Source organism: Scyliorhinus torazame, chromosome 2 (assembly GCF_047496885.1).
Source record: "Scyliorhinus torazame isolate Kashiwa2021f chromosome 2, sScyTor2.1, whole genome shotgun sequence".
NCBI classification, from domain to species: domain Eukaryota; kingdom Metazoa; phylum Chordata; class Chondrichthyes; order Carcharhiniformes; family Scyliorhinidae; genus Scyliorhinus; species Scyliorhinus torazame.
The window spans coordinates 325,545,079-325,570,843 of NC_092708.1; the positions used below are offsets into that span (position 1 = coordinate 325,545,079).

At 45.8% G+C, this 25,765-nt stretch overlaps 1 protein-coding gene across 1 annotated transcript in view; it reads left to right on the forward strand.

Annotated features, from left to right (window-relative positions):
- The window catches only part of txndc16 (thioredoxin domain containing 16), a 241,426-nt gene that overhangs the window by 58,085 nt on the left and 157,576 nt on the right, over positions 1-25,765 (forward strand). Inside the window, exons 7-11 of the mRNA XM_072489743.1 lie at positions 213-303; positions 3,731-3,887; positions 9,735-9,901; positions 10,463-10,523; positions 23,798-23,927. Of these exons, the coding sequence (XP_072345844.1) occupies positions 213-303; positions 3,731-3,887; positions 9,735-9,901; positions 10,463-10,523; positions 23,798-23,927 (606 nt within the window). The remainder of the gene's footprint in view (positions 1-212; positions 304-3,730; positions 3,888-9,734; positions 9,902-10,462; positions 10,524-23,797; positions 23,928-25,765) is intronic.

A 25,765-nucleotide genomic window follows, 5' to 3' on the forward strand; every position in this document is an offset into this window, starting at 1 on the left:
ATTTTTACTCAAGCAGCGAGCCTATTAGTTGAAGACACATTCTGCATAAGTGCCATGCACTCTTTGCCAAAATGTATCAGCAGCATTTAGCAACCATATAATGGAACACTTCTTAGCATCTAAAAATCTATTTGGTTTTTTTTTTTAGAATGATCATTGTCCTGTGCATATGTATGCTTCAATTGTAATGTATTATTTATGATTTGTCTTAGAACATAGAGCCATTATGGAAACTGCTTTTGTTTATGGTGCCAAATATCAGTTTGTATTGACCACAGAACAAAGTGTTTTGGAAGGCATGGGGTAAGTATGACCCTAATTGAAAAAGCAATGACAATAAACTTAGAGTTTCAAATTACATTGGCCCCAGATTTTGCAGCCGATGGCACCGTTCATTACTCTTACACTTTCTGCATACTTTCTATAGGCTTGCAGTGATTAGAATTGCATTTCAATCCCGCACCCTCGACAAGCCATTTGCGATCTGTGTGAACCAAGCAAGCAATTAAGCAATCAGATAAGGGTCTGGATTCTCTGCCCCGCCGCGCCACATTTCTGTCTCACCCCGCCGGCGGGATGCTCCGTCACGCCGGCTGGCCAATGGGGTTTCCCATTGTGGGGCAGCCCCATGCCGTCGGGAAACTCCCAGGCTGCCGGCAAAACGGAGCATCCCGCCGGCGGAGAATCCAGCCCAAGGTCTGCAGAGTAGGAAGTATCAGCTAGAATCTTTAATTCAAGACTGTGTCAGGGAGCAAAATAGAGAGGGAGAGAAAGATGGGGATAAAGAAAAAGTTTGTATTTTTGAACAAATCTTTGGAACCTTCAAAATAATTAAAATCTAAAAGAGAGTTAAGCCACACTTGTAAATTTGGGTCCCAGAGAGTAAATAAGACATATTGCCCCATTAAAAGGTTACTTAGAATGGCATGGATACGCCCTAACTTTTTCTGGCAAGTTTGGTGGATAACTTGTGTAAGTACAGCAAATTCATGCCATCCTGTGTATTTGTGATACTGATACTTGGGGAGCAGGGCAATTTGGACTGAAACATCATGATTTCCACACTTAACAGAGGCAGAGTAATTGTCAGAAGTTGTTGTTTAATTTACACTTTTATAATGGTGAGCACCAACAACCCCACTGATATTTTTGCTGCAAAATCAGGTGAATGTGGAATTAATGAGCATAAAAATAGTATATAGCATGTTATTTTAATTCAGGTCAAATCAGAAAGCCCAACTGGTGTTAGTAAATATTCAACGGGTTCATAAGAATCACAAATCTAGTGTTGCCAGTAAAGGGAAGAAAAAATCTTTATGGTTCTGTGAATAACTGAGGAATAAAATGGAAAGATTTTGGGGAGGCAGCTGAGAAGGACAAGAGTTGCAATATCATGAGAATGCTATTGCTTCCATGTTCCTCTGCAAATCACCATAATTCGGAATTGGACATAGTGTTCCTTCATTGTTGTTTGGTCAATAGTCTGGGATTTCTTATTTGGCACCACCGCAGGAGTGCCATCACTTCAAGAGCTGCAGTGGCTCAAGGAGAAGGTCAATCACCATCTTGTTCGGCCTACTGGGGAATGGACAGCAAATACACCTTTGCAAGCCTTGTCCTTAATCCCAAGAATAATTATGCCAAAAAAAACCTCACAAGTAAAGAAAGTATTTGCATCTAAAGCACATACTTCAAATTCATGCGAGGTAGAGCCGATAATAAATGATATTGAGCCCATCACATTTTTTTCAAAAGGGAGAAAGAGAGCTTTACATTCTGATCCTGGAGACTTCGTTGACCTTAAATTGTAAATCATTTAAAAAAAAAAAAAAAATTCTTTCATGTGATGTGGGCATCACTGGTTAGGGCAGCATTTGTTGCCCATCTCTAATTGCCCTTGTACAGAGTGGCTTGCTAGGCTACTTCAGAGGGAAGTGAAGAGCGAACCACCTAGCTATGGGTCTGGAGTCACATGTAGGCCAGACCAGGTAAGGATGGCAGATTTATTTCCTGAAGGGCATTAGTGAACCAGATTTTTTTTTTTAACAACAATCAATGATAGTTTCATTTTTAAAAATAAATTTAGAGTACTCAATTCATTTTTTCCAATTAAGAGGCAATTTAGCATGGCCAATCCATCTTTGGGTTTTGGGGGTGAGACTCGCGCAAATACAGGGAGAATGTGCAAACTCCACACGGACAGTGACCTTGAGCTGGGACCGAACCTGGGACTTCGGCGCCGTGAGGCAGCAATGCTAACCACTGAGCCACCGTACTGCCCTTCAGTGATAGTTTCATGATCACCATTACCAAGACTAGCTTTAAATTTCAGATTTATTAATTGAGTTTGAGTTCCAATTTTTGAACCCATGTCCCCAGAGCATTAGCCTGGACCCCTGGATTATCAGTTCATTATATTACCATTACCCTACTGTCTCTTTTTGTTTGCAGCATTGAGATATTGTGCTTCAAAGAGTCAAAAATTCGTCCTAGCGGAATGATGTTTTGTGCTTTACCAGCTCCAGTTTTTGAAAGACTCTCGAGCTCCAACTTAGTTTGCATAAAGCCGCAAGTGGTCAAATGGCAGTCGGGCTTTGGGAGTGAAGAATGAATGAACTTGTTTACATGTTAGAAGCATTTTGTAAAGAGTCAGTTAGATATTATAAATATATCTGAAACCTATAATATTTAGTATCTGTTAGGCGTATCATGTTTTCTTCTTTTGTTTGCCTTGCGATACATAATTTTTCTGTAAATTTTGCTGCATTACATCAAATGTGCAAATAATTGTTATTTATTTTATTTTATTTTTAAAAAAAAATTTGGAGTACCCAATTATTTTTTTCCAATTAAGGGCAATTTAGCAAGGCCAATCCACCTACCCTGCACGTTTTTGGGTTGCGGGGGCAGAACCCACGCAAACACTGGGAGAATGTGCAATCTCCACAAGGACAGTGACCCAGAGCCAGGATCGAACCTGGGACCTCGGCGCCGTGAGGCAGCAGGGCTAACCCACTGCGCCACCGTGCTGCCCTATAATTGTCCAAATTGGACAGCAACATCCGAGGTTGCTCCAGGTCCAAAACTACCCATGAGCAATAATCTAGCGTTAATAAAGTAGGACTCCAACATATTTGGTTGTGGATCTGAACATAAGTGCTTTATCAAAAGTGTTAGGATTTGCATACCAGGAAACCTCTGACCTTGCCTGAATGAATGGGGACTGAGGGAGGTTATGTATTTTAAATATTCTACCCAAGTCCCCACAGAACTGTGGGCAGGTCAGAGATGTTAGGGCAAATTCTATAGCATAGCTCTGCCGCACAAATGTCGTGGCATTCCTCGGCCCAGCAGTCCTTTGCTTGGGTTTATTAGCTGCCTCTGGGATCCCAGCTTCTGGGACTTGGGTTATGATAGAATCCGGTCAATACGTGGGCGTGGACTCTGGGTGGTCCCTATTGGGAGGCTAGCAGGTATGCCCTTTGGTCTGAACAACCCCTCTTAGGTATTAGAAATGGAAACTGTTACTTTACATATCTGGTTATTGCCCTGTTCGCAGGCCAGTTAATGACCTCTATAAAGTGCTGCGGAAGGCCCATTATTTATTTTTAGGATGTTGTCGGCGGTTAGATGGAAATTTGCAATCTAAGAGGATTTCTGCTCCTGCTAAAATATTCTTATGTTTCATTAGTTACAGTGTTTTGATTTTTTTTCTCATCTTAATATGCAGCCTGGAAGATCCAGATAGACATTCCGCAAGACTTTGGTTCTGTCATTGCAAGATGGCCACAGATAGGAATCAGCCATGCAAGAGGTCCTATTTAAAACACTCACTAACTACTATGAATATACATTCCTACCTTAAAGTGTTGGAGGCCCCGCTAGTGGTGAGCTAAATCTTTATTGAATTGGATTCACTGAGATAATTTTGATGTGTTTTAAACTAATATCTGTAGTGTTTCTGCGTAATTAATTTTACCAAGGTTGGTTGTCCCAATGGAAAAAAATGATGAGTAGGATCTTGTCAAATGTCGCACAGATTCTATCAAAATCTGGATCAGACTTGAAAAGGAAATAAAGTGGCCAGGATTTCCCACTCCCGTTAGCATGGGGCAGGCTTAACAACAAGAGTGGAAAATATTGCGAGAAGGCCAAAATCGTGTTTTAAGTCGTCATGAAAGCTTGCTGCGATCCTCTCTCTCTCTCTCTCTACTCCGCCTCCCCCCATCAGTGAAGGGCCATGCATCAGGAACCTTATTTGAATGTATTTGCATCTCATTATCAGGCCCATATGCCGGAATCCTACCCCCCAGCTCCGATCAAAAATCCACCCATGGTGGCATGCTGTCAGAATGGTGCGAATGATGACTGGCTTCAAGAAGCACCTGGTGAGAACCCCTCCAAGGGGAGTTCGAAACTGAGCGCAGCGCTTGTGGAGTGGCTCGGCATATTCAGATGGGAAAGGGACTACCAGGGTTTGACACTGGGGTCACCAGGCTTGACTTGGGGAACGAGGTTTGACTAGCGGTGAACAACGTTTGAATTGAGGGAGACTGGCGTAACACTAGAAGGGTACCGGGGGGCCTTGTTGAGCTCCACGGTACAGGGGGCCGACTCGGGAGACCAGGGTAACACTGGAAGGGCACTGTGGGTTGACTCCAGGGTATCGGGGAGGGGGGAAGGCTCGAGGTTCATTGTGCAGGGTGGGGGGGGGAACTATCAACTGTGAAAAGCACTGTCCCTGAAATTGTCTTCCGCTGCTGGGTTGTGGACGTCTTGGATGGGCCTCACAGAGGGATGGGAAACCTGGGGCAGTGCCAGAGGTAGCTGAGCAGACATCATGGACTGACTGATCCACACAAATCTGTGGGTGGCGGAAGGGGGGTGCTCAGGAGGCGGATTATTAACAAGGGCAACGTTAATGGAAAGACATGTCAGAAATCATCATCCCTTGCAGCTGAGATTGTTTAATCTTTTTCCCAAGACCCATTTTTACCAATTGGCTGGCCTTCGCGACCTATGCCGGCCGACCTTCGCAACACACCATTTTCACTTATGTTTTATGCTACGGTTCTCACTGCATCCTTTGAAAAAAATCAAGAGGCTTGACCTCGAACTTGCCATGCTTAGTCTTCAAATACCTTTGATGTTTTGAGGGTTTTAAACTCTCATTTACCAGTATTTCCCTGCATATAACGCACATCTTTGCATCCTGATTTGGACTGGCACAATTAACAAAGCCATACCTCAAGAAATCATCTTTACGCTACTTTGATCCCGATTTCAGTTTTTTCTTTGTTTAAAATGATCCATCCTCAGTTCTTCACAGTCCTGTTGATTTTAGAAAATGAGAGCATCTCTCCTCCGTGAGTTTGTGCCCATAACATGGACATACAGGGCATGTGACATCAGTGTATGTGCCGGGCGCGTGACCTGCTCTCTGCCACTACTTCTGGCCGGAAGACTGCATCGTTGCATTTAAAAGTCGGTCGCGGAAATTTAAATGTCGCTTGCAGCCGTTGGGCTCTTCTCCTGCTATTGAGAACGCCGCGACCAATCGCTCCGTGATCCTCCCGGCACTCGCCCACAACCCACCCACGGGTCTCAACCTGCAGTTTGAAAAACCCTGCCTTAGACAGATGACCCGGCTTGAGTGCTCCTAATCCTTGGCTGTGTGCTGAGGTGTGGTTTGACAACTGCATTCCATAAACAAAGTTCAGCACAAGGTCTCTTGCGTGAAGCTTGGGACAATGCGCCTTGATGCGAGCTCAGGATGCAGTAGAGTAGCCAAAGCTGTGACCACTCGGTTACATGGTGTGGGGCAAGGGTGATGTGAGGTCTTGATCATTCAGCAAACAAATGAAGGACTGGGCATCAATGTGATGGCCAGGACGTGAGTCAGTGGTCTATGAGAGACAGCTCCAGACAACGAATGGGCAAGGAGCAATGGTTAGGAGAGAGTAGCTAACCGTCAAGTCACTTTCTTTGGTACTGCAGTGAGGAGAATGTATACAATATGGACCCTGGTAAACCCGCTGTCATTCTTCCCGTCAATAGGCAGGAGAGAAGAGCAGAACCATTAAGAAGAAGGGGTGGTAGGGCCTGCTCCGTACACCGAGGAAGAACCCCAGAGAGCATCGCTTGGAGCCATCTTGCTAGACCCAGAGTCTACAAATGGCGTGTAACGTGCCTGTAGATGTCAGAGGGTCAGTGACACCGAAGACTATGTCCAGGGAACTAGTTGGTCACATCTGCCACCTTCTGTAGGATTTGTCACCATAGGGAGTTGGGGGGCACCCACTGCTTGTATTGCAGGGCTCCACCAGACTGGTCCAGGTACCGGGACCTCATCTTCAGCACCCATATGGTTGCTGAAAGTTACTGCGGCCCTCAATCTTTACTCCAGTGGCTCCTTTCAGGGTTCCATAGGTGATCATTGAGGCATCTCAAAGTCTCAGCTCCTGTGCATTCAGAAGGTGATGGATGCAATCTTCACGATGGCACATATCTGGATCAGGCAAGCTAGGATACAAGAATGATGGGCTTTGTCGAGATCTCTGGCTATTCACAAGTGCAGGGTGCCATCGACTGCATTCACGTGGTACTCAGACCTCCGGGGCATCAAGCTCGGAAATATGTGAACCACAACGGCGTCTGCTCGCCCTATGTTCAGCTGGTCTGTGACCATACCAAATGCATCCTGCAGATGTGTGCTTGCTTCACAGGGAGTGTCCATGACACCTATATTTAGAGCTGCTCCCAGATCCCTGACATGTTTCAGAATCTGCAGAGGCTGCAGGATTGGCTCCTCGGGGACAAGGGCTACCTACTGAGGAGGTGGCTGATGATGCTTTTGCACGGGCCTCAGATTGTAGCTGAGACACAGTACAATGAGGCTCATGCTGCCACTCGCACTTTGTTTGAACGTACCATATGGGTGCGGAAGATGAGGTCCCGGTGCTTGGACCAGTCTGGTGGAGTCCTACAATACAAGCCACAGATTGTGTCATGCATGATGGTCTCTTGCTGCGCCTTGCACAACCTGATGCTGCAATGGGCAGTGGAACTGCCTGAGGAAATGATGGAGGAGTGTCTACTTCTATTGAGATCAAGCAAGCTAGGATACAAGAGTGATGAGCTTTGTGGAGGAATCGAAAAAGATGAGGCCAAAAGGTCCATGAGGGAATGGATGTCGGCCATGAGGCAGTTGGTCAAATGAGCTTGGGATGCGCCCATTAGTGCGGGACTCATGGGGTGTGATAACATCCAGCAAGGAAATCCCATGATCTTAACATGTCTTTCTGTGAGTATTGCTCTCCTGATGGCAGCACACACTCTTCATCACAAGGCTCATCTCGAGGAGAGGGAGCGGTTACCCATAGCCCTTACATTGCAGGCGGATAATGATGACTTGCAGTGGGGATAGTGCATAGATCTCACAGAGCTTCTGTGAGTGTCTGACTCCTGTCTGGCTGATGGCATCTTGCTTGCTCTCAATAACGAGGATCATATCATGGCGATGTAGCAGAGAAAATCTCACCTCTCCTATTCTAACATCACCCTTCATGAGCTGCACCCTTCAAGTTCATTGTCACCAGAGATTGAGGTAAATGGTATTGTGGGTGTGCTGTGATGCTCGCTGTCTACATTGTGGGAGACATTTTCATTCCCTACGAGAAAGAGGCATGACGGATGTGTGCAGTCACTGTGAAGGGACACCACCAATGCATTGGATACTTTGCACATAACACATGGAGGAAACCCTGGAGTCAGCACCTTCATCCCCACCAGTTTTAAGGTAGGGACTACAGGAACACAGCTCATCAGAAAATGGGTCATTGAAAGGGTGTTATTAGTGAGTGGTTATTCACAGGGGTGAATGTTATTTAGAAATGCTTGACACCCGTGCCCACTCTGCTACTAGTGCTTCTTAATCTTTCTAACCCTGCCGCTACATCTTTGTGCATGCCCAACATCCACAATGGAGGTGGAGGCAGCCTGCTGGCTGCCATCCTCTGTGATCACCTGGGTGAATGTCCTCTGTAGCGCTGAGATCTGGAAGGTCCTGGCCTGCTTTTGGGATCCTGTTGTATGGCACTGCCACCGTCCTTAGCCTTTGGTACTGGAGCTGAAGCGGTCACAGGAAGAGGGGATTCGGATGGGTGGGGACAATCGTGGAGTTACCTGGGTGGTTGGCCCCGGGGTGTGCACAAGTTGCTGCTCCCTATGGGTTCTGGAGGGCCCCTGGCTTCTTCTTTGGGATAGAGGGGTAGGTGGAATGAACTTGAGAAACCTGCTGTTTCTGGTGTCGAAACAGGAATCCCGACAAATAACTTCACAATGGAGTACATGCCCTGCAGCTATGCAGAACAAATGTCTTGCACCAAGGTCTCCACGGTGGACAGCACCCTAGCTGTGTTGACCTTGTGTTGCAGTGTATGCACAATTACCTCAGACATAAACCGAAGGATTCCTCCTTGCAACCTTTCAATTTGAGGAGTGTAGCTGACATCGCTTCCTGATGTTCGGGAGTTTGTCTTTGGAGCTCCAGCAACTGAGGCATGACCGAGTCCTGAGGCTGGCCATCTGACTGGGACTCAGCAATCCTCCTGGCCTCCAGCAATGCTCCACGTGTCAACACCCTACAATGTCCCTGCCTCCGCCTGCTGTGGATTAGGCAGTACGATGTGTTCACCAGATTGTGACTCCGAGGCTTCTCTGAAACTAGGTTCCACCGAGGTGTGTGTCTCTGCGCTGGTGGAGGGTGTGGTGAGCAATGTGATGGTTCTTCAATCCCTGTGTCTGAGAATCCATGATCAGTGCTGCTGCCAGAGTTGGTGTTGAGGAACTGGCTGGTGGACACACCAGGCTGCTTCCCAAATGTGCCTGCGAAAGAAAGGCAAATGCGTTGGTGCATGGCAGGTGCCTTTGGAAACAGGAGACATGACTGACAGCATGGTTGTCTGATGAATGATGCAGTGTTGGATCCTCACTTGCTTTATCACCACCGACCTCACCATCAACGTAGGAATGGTTAATGCCTTCCCCGGTCAGCTGCCAGGCTCCTCTAAGTCGGTGAGGAATTTCAGTTAGGGCATCCTGCCGCCCATCTGGGACCTCTTACTCTGATTGTGAGCCAACCGACCCTGCATAAAAACACAGGGAGGACGTTGTGCCTGGTATGTGTAGATGCCTGGTATGTGTGGATGGTGATTGGGAGCAGCAAAGTGATGAGGACACGACCCATAGGGAAGATGACGTGTGTGGTAGATCTAGTGATGGTGTCCTTTGAGCTGGCAGTGAGTGAGCTCCCTGTAGATGTGTCAAGGGTATGTGTGTGTGAAGGGTGTGTGTGTGATTGAGAGTGATGGAAAGAGTGACTTATCCTGGCAGAATGGAAGAAATCATTCATCCTTTTGCAACACTGGATGCCTGTCCTCCCCTGCACAGATTTGGCACTGACCAGGGCTGCCACCGCCTCCCATGCTGGGTCGGTGTCCTTGATGGCTGGTTTCCTTCCTGTGCTGAGGTAGAGGACAGCATGTCGAGCCTCCACTGCATAAAAGCCACCATTGCCATTGGAGGGGCTAAACGTTATATTTCCCATTGGCCTTTGCCGATTCTGGGGAAATCTCACCTCGTGTTTAAAGATATTATTTATGGACAATAGACATGTCCCAAGTTTATGAGAGTAGTATGGTGTTAATATTCTCATTTTCCCCCAAATTTTTTAGACGGAGGTGACCGTTCCACCAGAAAGAGTCTCTACGGTACATGTACAGTTAAAAATGCCTGTTGTATTCCTTTTTACACAAAGCGAGACATACGAGCATGACCGGTCAACTGCTGAATCTGTGGCCTGGCAGCTACTGGGAAGAGCAGGAGTTGTATTAGTATCAAGGTAACAATGTTCAGAATAACTTTTAATTTTAGATGAATAAAATAATTTGACAAAAGAATGACGATTCTTTTCAAACATTGAGATTCTTTATCTGCTGCATATTTTTAAGCTTAAATTAAGGTGGATTTAGCTGTGCCTACCCTCGCTTTCGTTGGCTAGTTTGATGTTTGTTGCATAGTCACGCTTATTCTTATCTTCAAACAATTCCATCCTTCTTAGTCAGGAGGTTGGTCTGCTCCAGAAATGGACAATCCTACATCATTTTGAGGTGCCATTGAATAACTGCAGCATTGCCCTTTCTATTGTATCTGTTCTGCTGGAGAATTGAGGAACTTTTAAAATTTACCCAAGTATTTAACATTATAGTTGAAGGCACAACACTTTAAATTTGCAGCTAAATAATTGGAGTGAAGATTATTTCCAATGAGTGTTTGATCAGCCAATTATTCATTATCTAGCCATACGAATTTGGTTTATAGCATTCATATTAAAGTGTTCTTACTGTGTTCTTATTAAAATTGTTTTTTAATAAGTGATACTATTTACATTCAACTTCAACAGGACCCAGCTACAGCCTAATGTGCCAGCAGATGTCACTGTAGGCTACAGACCTGCTGGAGGGGTATGATGTTTATTTTGATGACTTGAAACTTAGTTGTCTGCATCCCGTGCTGCACAGAATCCTGCTCATCCACCCTCACCCCCTCTTCCTTGCTGATCTTCATTGGCAAACTTTACCCACTCGCCTGCACCCCTATACCTGCAAGAGCAACAATTTCCTTCCCTCTGGCATTACCACATCCAACCTTCGCAACCTCACCCTGCCTCTGATTCTGAACTCCTGCATATTCTGCCCCTCCATGAAGAACCGATCAGTTATCCAGCTTCCAACAAACTCGATCTTAATCTTTGGAACTTGTTCTTTGAAATGTTCAGCTAGTTTCTTTGCCTTTAAAAGCCTTCTTTCAGTTGTGCATTTGGCCATCTTTTGCTCATGCATTATGACTTAATTTGCACTCTCTTATTTGAAGTGTCTTTGGAAGTTTAGCTATGTCAAACTTATTATGGAAATAGAGTTATTATTGATTTTATTTTGCGTGCTTGTACACATTCTATCTGGATCTTTACATGGACTTCCAGAAGGCATTTGCTGCAGTTCTTTATAAGATGCTGTTAACTTAATTTGAAACTCATAAAATTGAAGGCAAACTATTGACCTGATTAGGAAATTGGCTGAATGAAAGAAGAGCGAGTGAGTGTAAGACTAATGGACAGATATTCTAATTGGCAGGATATATGTCCCACATGGACTAGATGATTCACCATATTTATTAATGACTTAGATGATGGGATAGAAAGCCACATCTCTAAATTTGCTGATGACACAAAAGATAGAAGTCATTGTAATGCAATCTAGATGGAAACATAGAATTATAAGGAGAAGTTAATTGATTAAGTGAATGGACAAATCTGTGGTAAATGGATTTCTTACATTTGAAGTTCATCCATTTTGGATCTACAAACAATAGGACAAAGTACTTTCTAAATGGTGAAGAGTTAGGAGCAGTGGAATTCCAAAGAGGCTTAGGCCAATTTACAAAAATCATTGAAAGAACAGGTGAAAAAAACCCCAAAAGGCTAATAGAATGCTGGTTTTTACATCCAGGGGACCAGAAGACAATGGAAGAAAAGTTATGTTACAAAATCCTAATTGGCCTGCACCTGGGGTAGTGTTCAGTTCTGGGTGCCATACCCAAGGAAAGCTATATTGAAGAAATGCAGCATAGATTTGTCAGAATGACACCTGGAATCCGAGAGTTAAATTACAAGGAGAGAATACACAAATTATGATTTTATTCCCTGGAATTTAGAAGGTCAGAGGGTTGATTTGATTGACGTTTTTAAGATATGAAGGGGAACTGGTAGGGTAGGTAGTGAGAAACTGTTTCTGCTGTTTGATGAGTGTAGGACTTGAGCTAGGCTTTTCAGGATTGAAGTTTGGTAACGCGTTTAGACCCAAAGAGTGATAGAAGTTTAGAATTATCTTCCGCAAATGACAATTGGTGCTACATTAATTGTTAATTTTCATGAAGAGATAGATTTTTGATCGCCAAAGATATTGAGGAATATATGGTAAAGTATGCAGTTAGGTCACAAAATTGCCATGATCTAATTGCATGACAAAACAAACTCGAGCATCTACCTGGCCGTCTCCTGTTCCTCAATGAAGTATTTAATTTTTCTGTTTAGGCTTGTTCTTCTGAATGGTTTGGGCAGCCTGCTTGGAGTGTGTGCTGTTCACTTGTGCTTAAGGAAAGCAATGAGTTGATCCCCTGCCACGTTCACTTTGGCTCAGTCCCCTGTCATCTTTTCTCAGAATAGGCAGACTTCCAGCTCTACTTGTGCTTTTCGTAGAGATGGGAAGATCGGGTGTCCCTGTCTCTGTTTAGAAGTAGCTTGCACCTCTTAAAAGAGGAGGTGCACCTTTAACTGCAATCAGCTACAATCACAGAAGTCTAAAATGACAGGCCGAGTAAAAGTTGCCAGCCCTCCTCTCCCCACCACTTCCACCTCGGCCCAGTTTCAGGATGTTGCTTTGGAGGTGCTGGAGGAAGAGGATGGCAGGAGGAGAGCTATTCTCTTCCTGACTAGGGAAAGGATGATATCCAAGTGATCTTCTTGGCACTAGTGGTGGGGAGGTGGGTCAACATTTTAAAAAAAATGTTAGAGTGCCCAATTCATTTTTTCCAATTAAGGGTCAATTTAGCGTGGCCAATCCACCGATCCTGCACATCTTTGGGTTGTGGGGACAAAACCCACACAAACACTAGGAAAATGTGCAAACTCCACACGGACAGTGGCCCACAGCCGGGATCAAACCGCCGGGATCGAACCTGGAACCTCGGCGCCATGATGCAGCAATGCTAACCATTGCACCACTGTGATGCCCCTCAGGGTGGGTAAACATAAGGAGAAATGCAACTGTGACCTGACTGTATTGCATTCTCCCCTTGTGTGCGTGGGTTTCCTCCGGGTGCTCGGTTTCCTCCCACAGTCCAAAGATGTGCAGGTTAGGTGGATTGACCATGCTAAATTGCCCTTAGTGTTGGTTGAGTGGGGTTACTGGGTTATGGGGATAGGGTGGTGTGGGCTTGGGTCGTGTGCTCCTTCCAAGAGCCGGTGCAGACTCGATGGGCCGAATGGCCTCCTTCTGCACTGTAAAATCTATGATTCTATGCTCAGGTAAGACTCCCGACTCGCATATCTTTCCCTGCTCAATCTTGTACCACCTATGCCCCAGCACTTTCAAACCATATCTTCCCTTCACTCTTCTCCAATCACTGCAACACATTTCACTCCACCTCCTTCTGCTACTGCAACAGCCTGGAGCTGCTACTCTTCCCACTTTTACTTCTCGCAGCTCCTCAAATTTGTGCCACCGTTCACACATCTCTCACTGTTGATCCTCATGTGCACATCCTCCAAACATCTGATTAGATCAACAAAGTCACATTTCATTCTTTCTTGAAGGACAAGCTGCAAGGCAGTACAAGGATGCAGGCAAATACAGGAGATGGAGGATGAGTGTCCACCTGTGCACTGTCACCACTGAAAGACCAAGCCTTTGACACCATGGGTGGGATGCATGCACATTAGGAGCATGATGATTGCTGAGCCTGGAGAACACATCCCGGAAGATTTTTAAGCAAACCAACTTTTGCTTCTCAATGAAATCGCATCTCTCCAATTGAATGACAAAGTGTTGCTGCTTTAAGTAGCCAATCATCAGTCTGCTTTAAGTAGCCTACCATTGCCACCAAATGCTAGCTCTTGCCTCTCTGTTCAATTTCTTGCCCAGAAGGTCAACAGGTCCCTGGGGATAACAGAGGAATAAGAGGGCAGTACAGTTGAAGAAGAATCATAACTCTGCTTTACCCTTGCCAGCACAAGTTTAAGCTTTGACTTCCTGCATAGTTCAGAGGGTAGCCTAAAGCGGGGCTAAATGAGGTGATGTAGCCAGTGTTAGTTTATAGAGCAGAAATAGGATGGTCCAGAAAATAGCTTGCTAGAGGGAGAAATCCTGCTTAGTCCGCTGCACCTAATACGTTGAGGACCCAGCCTGCAGAAGACTGAAGGATATGTACCCTTCTAACATGCACTTGTCTACCTGCTAGAGAATTTGTGCACAGCATTAGGATGTGGAGGGTTCCAGCTTTAACTTGTTTGGGGTCTTGGTACACGTCATCAAGACAATGCAGTCAACCGTTGAGCAATAGCCAATAGTAGTAAATACATAGGGGAATGAAGGTGTGTCTATGACTTGCATGTGTGGAAATCCAGCAATTCTGATAAACCCCACAGTTCTTTTCTCTTGTTTGGGAACTTCCAATTTGGTGAATTCTTGGTGCTTTGTAAAGAATGCATCTGTGACTTTTCCAGAGGTACGAGTAGAGAACAAGCATATTTCTATATACCTCCCGAGATGTGGACTAACCCAAGGACATAAGTTGTGAGAAACATTGCCCTTAACTATGAAAGTGATGCTGTGCGCACACTGATGCAGTGCATCAATTATTGGGGATAGTGGGTGGTTACTTCAGCTGCTGAGCAGGTGGGGGTGGGGAGGAGGTGTTGACTAGCTTAATCTGTTGGGGTGGTGGACGTGTTTTACTTGGGGGAGGGAATTTCAGCGTGTTGGGAATTGTTTAAACATCGTTTTTACAAAAAGCGAAGCATCTTTCCCCCAGCTTTCGTTTTGCAGCAATCATATCCCAAAGATCTACTGTTAGGCCACATCCACCAATAAAAAAACACCCAGGATTTAACGGTACATCACAGCTGTTAGCGCTTAGTCCGAGCTCCATGGCAGCCAGTTTGTGAAGCCTTGAACTAATGAAATAGGTCTTCCCAGAGTCTTAATTTCACAAAACGTCCCTGATTTAGGTGTGGGATCCTTATTTCCATATGCTTATTCAGTTAATGTTTGATTCAGACACCAAAATCCCCTCTTTTTTTTTGTGTGAATCTATTTTTTTAAAGTGTGCAAGCCTTTAAAAATTTTTGTGCAGCATATATGTGGGGTAAATTAAAGGGGCCAATTTACGTTCAATCTGTGCAGGACCTTTTGTGTTGCCACACACCTTATAAGGAACGTTGTTGAGCACCCATCCATTGTGGTGAAGTGTTTAAAGTGATAAAGGCAATCGCTTGACTCGACAACGAGAAACTGTCTCCTCTGGTTGGAAACTCTTAAATAAGGGGGTTCAATTTAAAAATTAAAGCTAGGCCATTCAGAAGTGAAGTCAAGAGACAAGTTTACACACAAAAAGTTAGTGGAAAGCTAAAGCTCTTTTCCTCTATGCTTCTGGATACTGTGTCAATTGAAATGCTCAAGAATAAAATTGATGTATTTTTGTTGGAAAAGTGTATCAAGGGGTATAAATCAAAGGTGAGCAAATGGAGTTGAGGTACAGGACAGCCTGATTTGAATGAAACATCATTGCTGAGCTATACTGTAATAAGACCAGTGCCTGCCTGTAGCAGCTGTCTCAGCATTTCAATCCCCTCAGAATTACGATGTAATCACACTTTGTTATTGAAGCCTCAAATGTCCTGGATGCTCCAGGGATGGGTCATTAAATTCTACCCGTTCCTGGTTGCTGTCCAAAGGTCATCCAACTCCAGAAATTGCAGCTTGTGGATGTCATGGGAGGACAAGACCAAAGTTGGCTGTTCTCGAGAGCCAAATGGCATGCCAACATTTATTTTCTAGGCTCACGAGGTACTCGGAGGCTTTTTTTCTACCCAACCCTTGGCGTTAGCTCTCATGAAGATCTGGTATTCAGTTTTTATTTGGCACTGGGTTACAGTGATTGGTAGAGTCAAAATCCTTCAAATGCTGCAAAGTGTGAATTGGCAAGTTGCTCAATACTCGATGAAGATTGTATTTGCACAATTCTAAGTGCCTGGGAATGGCATATTGGAAAATGATTGGCTGGGAGCTTTTCAGTGATCCAGCATGTTTTGACCACAGAGTGGGGTTGTGGGTCGATGGTGTGAGTATGTGCAATTAAAGGAATATTTATGATTTTACAGTCTCACGATGTAAATAAACAAATTAATTCACTGGATGTGAGTGTCACTGACCAAATTCGGAGGGTTAACTGATACCTTTCTTTTTCCCACTCCTGAGTTGGTTATGAAATGAAAATCACTTATTTTCACAAGTAGGCTTCAATGAAGTTACTGTGAAAAGACAGAGTTATGACAGAGTGTGAATGTAAAAGGGAGGTGATATTGGCAATTCAGTATATACTTAACTGTATATCGCTCTGTGCAAAAGCCAGATTCCTTAAGTTAACAAGTAAAGAATTAGTTTCATTGCCAATACTCACTCAGGTAAAGATACAATTTTTAAAAAAAGGTTTAAAATGTGCAAATATATCTGACTTTCATTAATTAAAAGAACTTACACAAATAATCCCTCCTCCTCAAGCATGCAGAATAAGAGATAAAACTTTGGAGTGTAAGAGCTTAAAATTGGCCCAGCAAAAATTAAAGTCAGAAAGAAAATCTGTTGTCTGAATGCTTGTTTACAACTGAACGGTCACTTTCCACAGGAGATCCTGGTATTTGGGTTCTCACTGGAACAACTGGTTGATTCTCTTTTCTCTTTGAGACAGTGGTGTTGATTTTGAATCCTCCTTTTGCAACAGTGAGATCTTCTGGTGGGTTTTCAAATTGCAAACAGCTCAGCTTTGATAATTGAAGTTTCAGAGAACGAGAGAGGTAGTAGAGCTGATGCACCTCTGACGGACTAATAATACATCGAGTCATAGAGTGTTATAACATGGAAAGAGGCTCTCTGGTCCATTGCGTCCTCGCCGACCATCAAGCACCAAATTATTTGAATCCCATTTTGCAGCATTTGGTCCATAACCTTGCATACAATGACATTTCAAGTGCTGATCTAAATACTTCTTAAATGGTGTGAGGGTTCCTGCCTCTACCACCCTTTTAGGCGGTGAGTTCCAGATTCCAATCAACCTATGGGTGAAAATGTTTTTCCTCCTATCTCCTCTAAACCTCCTGCCCATTGCCTTAAATCTATGCCCCCTGGTTATTGACCCCCTCCACTAAGGGAAAAATTACCTTCATGTCCCTCAAAGTTTTATACATCTCAATCAGAGCCCCCCTCAGACTTCTCTGCTCCAAGGAAAACAATCCCAGCCTATTCAGTCTCTCTCGGTAGCTGAAACCATCCAGCCCAAGCAACATCCTGGTGAATCTCTTCTGCACCCTCTCTAGTGCAACCACTTCCTTTCTATAGTGTGGTGACCAGAACTGCTCACGGTACTCCAGCTGGGGCCTAACCAGCATTTTATGCAGCTCCAGCATAACCTCCCTGCTCTTCTATTCAATTCCACTATTCAAATGCAAAATATTTTACATTCAAGAACTCCATCTCATGATCTCTTTCTGGTTTCAATCTGTGCACATTTTAGCCACTGTCTGCGAGAGCCCAATAGGCTAGGTGCCTCCATAAAGCAGCTTGTGTCCTTCGCAAATGCAACATATTAGCAGCTACTGGCCAGTGTCCTTTGCTTCGCAAAAGTGTTCTTTTCAAAAAGCTTAATTTATATATCCGATAATATTATAAATTCATTTTCTATATAACACATCTTCATAACATTACTGTCCATTCCAAGCTGGCCTTGAGAAGATGGTGGTGAAATGACTTCACAAACTGTTGACGTCTATGCAGTGTAGGTCCACCCACAGTGATATAAGAGAGGCAGTTCCATGATTTTGACCCAGCGATAGTGAAGGAATTGCGATAAATTTCCAAGTCTGGAATGTGTGACTTGGAGGAGAACGTGCAAGTCATGGAGTTCCTGGGTGCCTGCTCCCCTTATAGTTTTAAGTGGTAGAGACCACAGGTTTGGAAGGTGCTGCTGAAGGAGCCTTGATAAGGTACTGCTGTGCATTTTATAGATGGTACACACTTTGATGGTATCAAGCTTCTTGATTGTTGGAGCTGCACCCATCCAGGCAAACGGAGAGCATTCCCTAACACTCTTGACTTGTACTTTGTAGATGGTGGAGAGGCTTTGGGGAGTCAGGAGGTGAGTTACTAGCACAGGGCTAAATAGTTGGCTTTGAAAGCAGACCAAGGCAGGCCAGCACTGTGGGTTCAATTCCAGTACCAGCCTCTCCGAACAGGCGCAGGAATGTGGTGACTAGGCGCTTTTTACAGTAACTTCACTTGAAGCCTACTTGTGACAAGAAGCAATTTTCATTTTTTTTTCATCACAGAATTTCCAGCCTCTGACTGATTCTTATAGCCACAGTGTTTATATGACCGGTCCAATTAAGTTTCTGGTCAATAATAACTTGCAGGATGTTGCTCATAGTAGTCTCCGTGATTAATACAGTTGAATGTCATGGGAAGATAGTTATTTTCTGGTTGGAGAAGGTCATTGCCTGGCACTAGTGTAGCACAAATGATACTTGCCCCTTATTAGCCCAAGCCTGAATTTTTTATTTTATTTTTTAAAAATATGTTTATTCAAATTTTCCAACAAAATTTTTAACAAACTCCCTCCCCAATTACAAAAAGAAAGAAACACAAACACAACAGTCAAGAATTATACAAAACTTTTACATTGGGTTTCCCCATATACAGTAACCCCCCCATATGGCATTCCAAGGCACTCGTAGGGAAGCCCCCCCAACCCACCCGAATTCCCCCCCCCCCCCGAAAGACCCCCCCCGCCCCCCTGGGTTGCTGCTGCTGCTGACCTCCTCCTAACGCTCCGCGAGATAGTCTAGGAACGGTTGCCACTGCCTGAAGAACCCCTGCACAGACCCTCGTAAGGCAAACTTTATCCTCTCCAGCTTAATGAACCCTGCCATGTCATTTATCCAGGCTTCCACACGGGGGCTTCGCGTCCTTCCATAATAGCAAGACCCTCCGCCGGGCTACCAGGGACGCAAAGGCCAGGATACCGGCCTCTTTCGCCTCCTGCACTCTCGGCCCGTCCGTTACCCCAAATAGTGCCAATCCCCAACTCGGCTTGACCTGGACTTTCACCACCTTGGACATAGTCCTCGCGAAACCCCTCCAAAGCCCATCCAGTGCCGGGCACGACCAGAACATGTGGACGTCATTCGCCGGCCTTCCCGAGCACCTCCCACATCTGTCCACCACCCCAAAGAACCTACTCAACCACGCCCCTGTCAAATGCGCTCTGTGAATAACCTTGAATTGTATTAGGCTGAGCCTGGCGCAAGAGGAGGAAGAATTAACCCTACTCAGGGCATCAGCCCACAGACCCTCATCTATCTCCTCCACAAGCTCCTCCTCCCACTTGCCCTTTAACTCCTCTACCGAGGCCTCCTCCTCTTTCAGCTCCTGGTAGATCGCCGACACCCTGCCTTCTCCAACCCATACACCCGAAGTCACCCTGTCCTGAGTCCCCTGTGCCGGGAGTAGCGGGAATTCCCTCACCTGCCGCCTCACAAACGCCCTCACTTGCATATACCTGAAAACATTTCCCAGGGGTAACCCAAACTTCTCCTCCAGTGCCCCCAGGCTCACAAACGTCCCATCTATAAACAGGTCCCCCATTCTTCTAATCCCTGCCCGATGCCAGCTCCAAAATCCCCCATCCATCCTTCCCGGGACGAACAGATGCTTCTCCCGAATCGGGGTCCAAACCAAGGCTCCCACCTCGCCCCTGTGTCGCCTCCACTGCCCCAGATCTTCAACGTCGCCGCCGCCACCGGACTCGTGGTGTACCTTGTCGGCGAGAGCGGCAGCGGTGCCGTCACCAGCGCCCTCAGGCTCGTGCCCACACAGGACGCCATCTCCAACCTCTTCCACGCCGCCCCCTCTCCCTCCATTACCCACTTACGAATCATCGCCACATTGGCAGCCCAACAATAGTCACACAAATTCGGCAGAGCCAGCCCTCCCCTGTCCCTACTACACTCCAGAAACACCCTCTTCACCCTTGGGGTCTTATTTGCCCACACAAAACCCATGATACTCCTACCTACCCATGTAAAAAAGGCCTTGGGAATCATAATGGGAAGGCACTGGAACACAAAGAGAAACCTCGGGAGGACCATCATTTTAACTGACTGCACCCTGCCCGCTAGATGGCAGCACATCCCATCTTTTGAAATCCTCCTCCAGCTGCTCCACCAACCGCGTCAAATTGAGCTTGTGCTGGGCCCCCCAACTCCCAGCCACCTGGATCCCTAAGTACCGAAAGCTCCTTCCCGCCCTCTTCAACGGCAGGTCGTCTATCCCCCTTCCCTGGTTCCCTGGATGCACCACAAAGAGCTCACTTTTCCCTACATTAAGCTTATACCCCGAGAAGTCCCCAAACTCCCTTAAGATCTTATGACCTCCGCCATCCCCTCCACTGGATCTGCCACATACAGCAACAGGTCGTCCGCATACAGCGACACCCGGTGTTCCTCTCTCCCTCGGACCAGTCCCCTCCATTTCCTGGACTCCCTTAGTGCCATGGCCAGAGGCTCAATTGCCAATGCAAACAGCAAGGGGGAAAGGGGGCACCCCTGCCTCGTCCCTCGGTACAGCCGAAAGTACTCCGAGCTCCGCCGATTTGTAGCCACACTCGCCACCGGGGCTCTATATAGCAATCTGACCCAGCTGATGAACTCCTCCCCCGAACCCAAACCTCCGCAGCACTTCCCAAAGATACTCCCACTCCACCCGGTCGAAGGCCTTCTCCGCGTCCATAGCTGCCACTACCTCCGCTTCTCCCTCCACCGAGGGCATCATAATCACATTGAGGAGCCTCCGCACATTAATGTTTAGCTGCCTGCCCTTTACAAATCCCGTCTGGTCCTCATGAATCACCCCCAGGACACAGTCCTCAATTTTCGCGGCCAGTACTTTTGCCAGCAACTTAGCATCCACATTGAGGAGCGAGATCGGTCTGTACGACCCACACTGCAGTGGGTCCTTGTCCCGCTTCAGGATCAGAGAGACTCAGCGCCCTGGACATTGTCGGGGGCAAGGTCCCCCCATCCCTTGCCTTATTGAAAGTCCTCACTAGCAACGGGCCTGGCAGGTCCACTTATTTCCTGTAAAACACGACCGGGAACCCATCTGGCCCCGTGGCCTTCCCCGCCTGCATGCTCCCCAATCCTTTAATCAGCTCCTCCAGCCCAATTGGGGCCCTTAAACCAGCCACCTCCTGCTCCTCCACCCTCGGGAACCTCAGCTGATCCAAAAATCTTCGCATCCCCTCTTCCCCCGCTGGGGGCTCAGATCTGTACAGATCCCCATAGAAGTCCCTAAATACCTCATTTATTCTCACCGCACTCGCAGACGACCCCCACCTGCACCTCCCCGTTGTCATTGGCCTCCATATATCTTTCAATACACCCCTGCACCCGCCCACACACCACCTCATCCGCCAATAACCCCACATCTAGACGCCACAGCGGTCGCTGGTCCCTCTCCTCTCCTAACTCCAGCTCCACCCAGTGTGGGGCGTGGTCTGAGATGGCTATGGCTGAATACTCCGTTCCCTCCACTTTCGGGATTAGCGCCATACTCAAAATAAAAAAATCTATCTGGGAGTAGGCTCTATGGACGTGGGAAAAGAATGAAAATTCCCTGGCCTGGGGCCTGACAAACCTCCATGGATCCCCCCCCCCCCCCCACACACACACACACATCTGGTCCATAAACCCCCTAAGCACCTTGGCCGCAGCCGGCCTCTTATCTGTCCTCGGCCTCCATTATCCACTACAATGTTCATTGCCTCAAACGACAACCGCTTCCCCACCAGTATTGCAACCCCTCTGTTCTTCGCATCCAACCCTGAATGGAATACCTGTCCCCGCCATCCCTTTCTCAGCCTAACCTGATCTGCCACCTTCAAATGTGTCTCCTGGTGCATAACCACGTCCGCCTTCAGTCCCTCTAAGTGCACGAACACCCGGGCCCTCTTGCTGACATATGCCCCAGCATCGGGCCCCTCCACTCCTTCGGGGAGACCCAGAATCCGAAGATTCTTCCTCCTCGACCTGTTCTCCAGGTCCTCAAATCTTTCCGCCCACCTCTTGTGCAGCGCCTCGTGCAGCTCCACCTTCACTGCCAGGCCCAAGATCTCGTGATTTCTCACATCCCATTTCATGCCCCTTAGAATCCCTGCAGTGCAGGAGGAGGCCCTTCAGCCCATATGGTCTTCACCAAATCTTCAAAAGAGCACTCTGTCTATGCCCACTCCCCTGCCTGAGAAGGAAACCGGAACACCCAGAGGAAACCCACGCAGTCACGGAGAGAACATGTAAACTCCACACAGCCAGTCAACCAAGGCCAGAATCGAACCCAAATTCCTGGTGCTGTGAGGCAACAGTGCTAACCACTGTACCACCGTACTGTCCCATTAACATTTTGCTGAGATGCCTTCAAGCTTTGAGCTGCATTGTTTACATTCCATTTCACGGCCCATTAGCTTTTATAAACCTCGATTGACAGTTTCAAGCTATTTCAAAGAAGGGATTAGTGTTAATTTTTTCTCTCACTTCACGGTCCCTTAACTCTGAAGTGCTTCCTCTTTTGAGCTGGTGTTCTTTCTAACTGCATTTTTTTAGTAGCGTGTTTTCTTCTACGCTGAAGTGCTCCCTAGAAAGAGCAAGTGCTCTGTCTGACCTTATTCTTTCCATTGTGGTTTTTCTTCAGCATCTTGTGTCTAAACAGCATACCTAAACTGGAGGTTGTTTCTGCCATAGAAACAGCTGACACAATTCAGACATTAAAGTCCAAACATTCCTTAATAAAGACCTTCTCGCAGCCACTGTTGAACTCTCTGGGAAGACATGATGACTATGCCAGGGAGGCCTTTGGAGCACTTGGGTGGCCAGGGATATAGCTGGATGGTGCCCAAACACTACCCACTAGCAGTGGCATCCCTACAGTGCGCAGGTTGGCACTGCCAAGTTGGGACTGTCAGGTTGTCAGGGGCAGTTCCTAGTTGACACTGCCAAGGGGTGGAGCTTGAAGGGGCAGGACCTTTGGAGACTTCATAGCAAAGTATCGCTCACTTGCCGGCCTTATGCCAGTGACGGGGGATTGATGCCAATGAGGATGGGTCTGTCAAGCCCTGCCCCTCGGTGTCGATGCAAAATATGCATCCTCAAAAAAATTGACCAGTAGGCGTGGATTGTGATCGAGATCGCACCAACCCACCTGGCGGGAATCTTACCACGTTTCCTGACACTTGATCATTTTTGGAAGAATTGCACCCATTCACTCACAGCGGCAGCAGTGTGTACCATTCTACAATGCACTGCAGGAATTCACCAAGGCTCCTTAAGCAGCACCTTCCAAATCCACGACTGCTAACATCTAGAAGGTCAAGGGCAACAGACACATTGGAACACTACCAGCTTGAAGTTCCCCTCCAAGTCACTCATCATCTTGACTTTGAAATAAATATATTGCTGTTCCTTAACTGTTGTTGGGTCAAAATCCTGAAACTCTGTCCCTAACAGCATGGTGCTCATGCCTACACCACAGGGACTGCAACAGTTCAAGAAGGCAGCTCACCACCACCTATTCAAGGGCAATTGGAGGAGCAACAAATGCTGGCCTAGCCAGTGAAGCCCATTTCCCATAAATATTATTTTTTTTAAATCACAAAACCAAAATGTGCTCAAATGTACATTTTAATCTGGCTCACAAATAATTAATGTATAGTTTTTATTTTCCTGAATGAATTAAACTGAATGCTTTTCCAAAAAGTCAATTTTAGAAGTTAATAATTAGACTTTTTCTGTGCTCAACGTATTTTAATACATCTAACGCATTTTTGTTCTGAGTGTTAATTCGCTGTTATGTTGCTTTAGGATTTTTCCATCAACTATTTGGTTTTAAAATCTATTGAAGAAATTGTCGATCTTATCGAAGGCAAAGTGCAAAGTGTATCAACTATGGAAAACGATGAAGAAGAGGAAAATGAAGATATGGATTACATAGGTATGATGAGGTACAGTTAATTCACAAAGGAGCAAAATCTAATGGCAACTACATACAGAGGGAGTTGACTAAGTTATCAAGACATTTCTTCCAATTTTAAAATGTTTTTAAATACACATGCTGTTGATGAGCAGATTTATACAGTGGACTCATTGCATAACTTAATGAAATCAAAAGATGTGGAACATCCTTTAATTAGATAAACGAAAATTACTGTGGATGCTGGAATCTGAAACCAAACAGAAAATGCTGGAAAATCTCAGCAGGTCTGGCAGCATCTGCAGGGAGAGAAAGAGCTAACGTCCATTACTATTGTCTTTTGGTTCAATTGCGTTAACTGAAAACTGATGCCTTGGTGACCTTGCTGTATAATAGAACATTTTACAATATTGTTATTTGTTCATGCCCACATTGGGGAAATATCAAACTAGGAATAGGATGTAATTTTGTAAAGGTAAATATAGTTAGATATGATCAAATACCTTGTAAAATATGATGGTTCCTAATTTTAGGACCATGGATATGCTATGTCACATAAGGCTGTCGGTGAAAGTTGTATAATTTAGATTTCAATGTTAGATAAGTACTTTAAGATTTTACTTCATAAGTTTTAGCAAAAAAAAGCTCTGCAGAATCTTTCTTCGGGATTACCCAGGTAGAAATGTTGACTTCTACATGTTCCTGTGGAAAGAACAACCTTTTCTTTTTCCATCTTTTCTAATGTTTTATATAGTACCACAGGAGTAAAATTGTGAATTATTTATAACATGGATCAGATTTAAGCTCTGCAGTCCTGCCACATTGAGTCGTGATTGTTGGTAGACGGCTGAACATCTTCAGCCAATTTGATTCACTACATGTAATAGCAAGTAATGGCTAAAGGCACTGGATGCTGCAAGGACTGTGGCAACTGACAATATTCTGGCAATAGTAGTGAAGACATGTTCCAGAACTAGCTGTGCCCCTAACCAAGTTGTTCCACTATATAACACTGGCATCCACTCAGCAATGTTGAAAATTGCCCAGGTACGTTCTGTACATGAAAAGCGCACAAAATCCAACCCCACCAATTACTGCCCCATCGGTCTACTCTTAATCATTAGTAAAGTGATGGAAAGAGTCATCAACAGTACCATCAAGTTGAACTTGCTTATTGTTGCCTTTTCTTTCCTCTGTCCTTTCTGTGGCTCTGTTCCAATTATGGCAATCAGTGAATTTGCCCTTCTTTCTATGTTATCTATATTCTAATGCTTAGAGTCGCCAGGTATCAGATGATACCACCACAAGTTTCGACCGGCTATCGATCAAAGAGCCAAACACCGGTTAGTTAGTTTAAGGTCACGGGTACTTTATTTGCACACAATTAGTCATGCAACATAAACACTACTAGTTAACTACACCTATCAACTAAGACAACCTGTACTTAACTTCGGGTACCCGGCTTAGGTCAGAAAACAGTGGCCGCTGTTCGCTTCTGGATCTATCGAGTCCGATGGAATAACTGCTGCTCAGCTGGGCTCATCCGTCTGGTAGCGAGGGTTGAACTTAGACTTGCTTCTGGTGTTGCTGCACTTGGAGATGGCCGTGACCGGGTTACCAGGACTAAGAGAGACCGAACATATGGCGAACTCTTCTCCTTATACTTGGGGGTTTTCGCGCTCTTTTGGGCGGTCCTTCAGTTTGGACCCTACTAATTGGGTGATCCCCGATCACTCCGTTCGATTCCTAACCAATAAGTGGGCGGGGATCTGATGGCTGGGCGTGCCCCAAGTGGTCACTGACCCCGTTGTTTGCGTTTCCCTTGAACAGGGAGTGGCGCCGAAATGTCTGGGACTGTC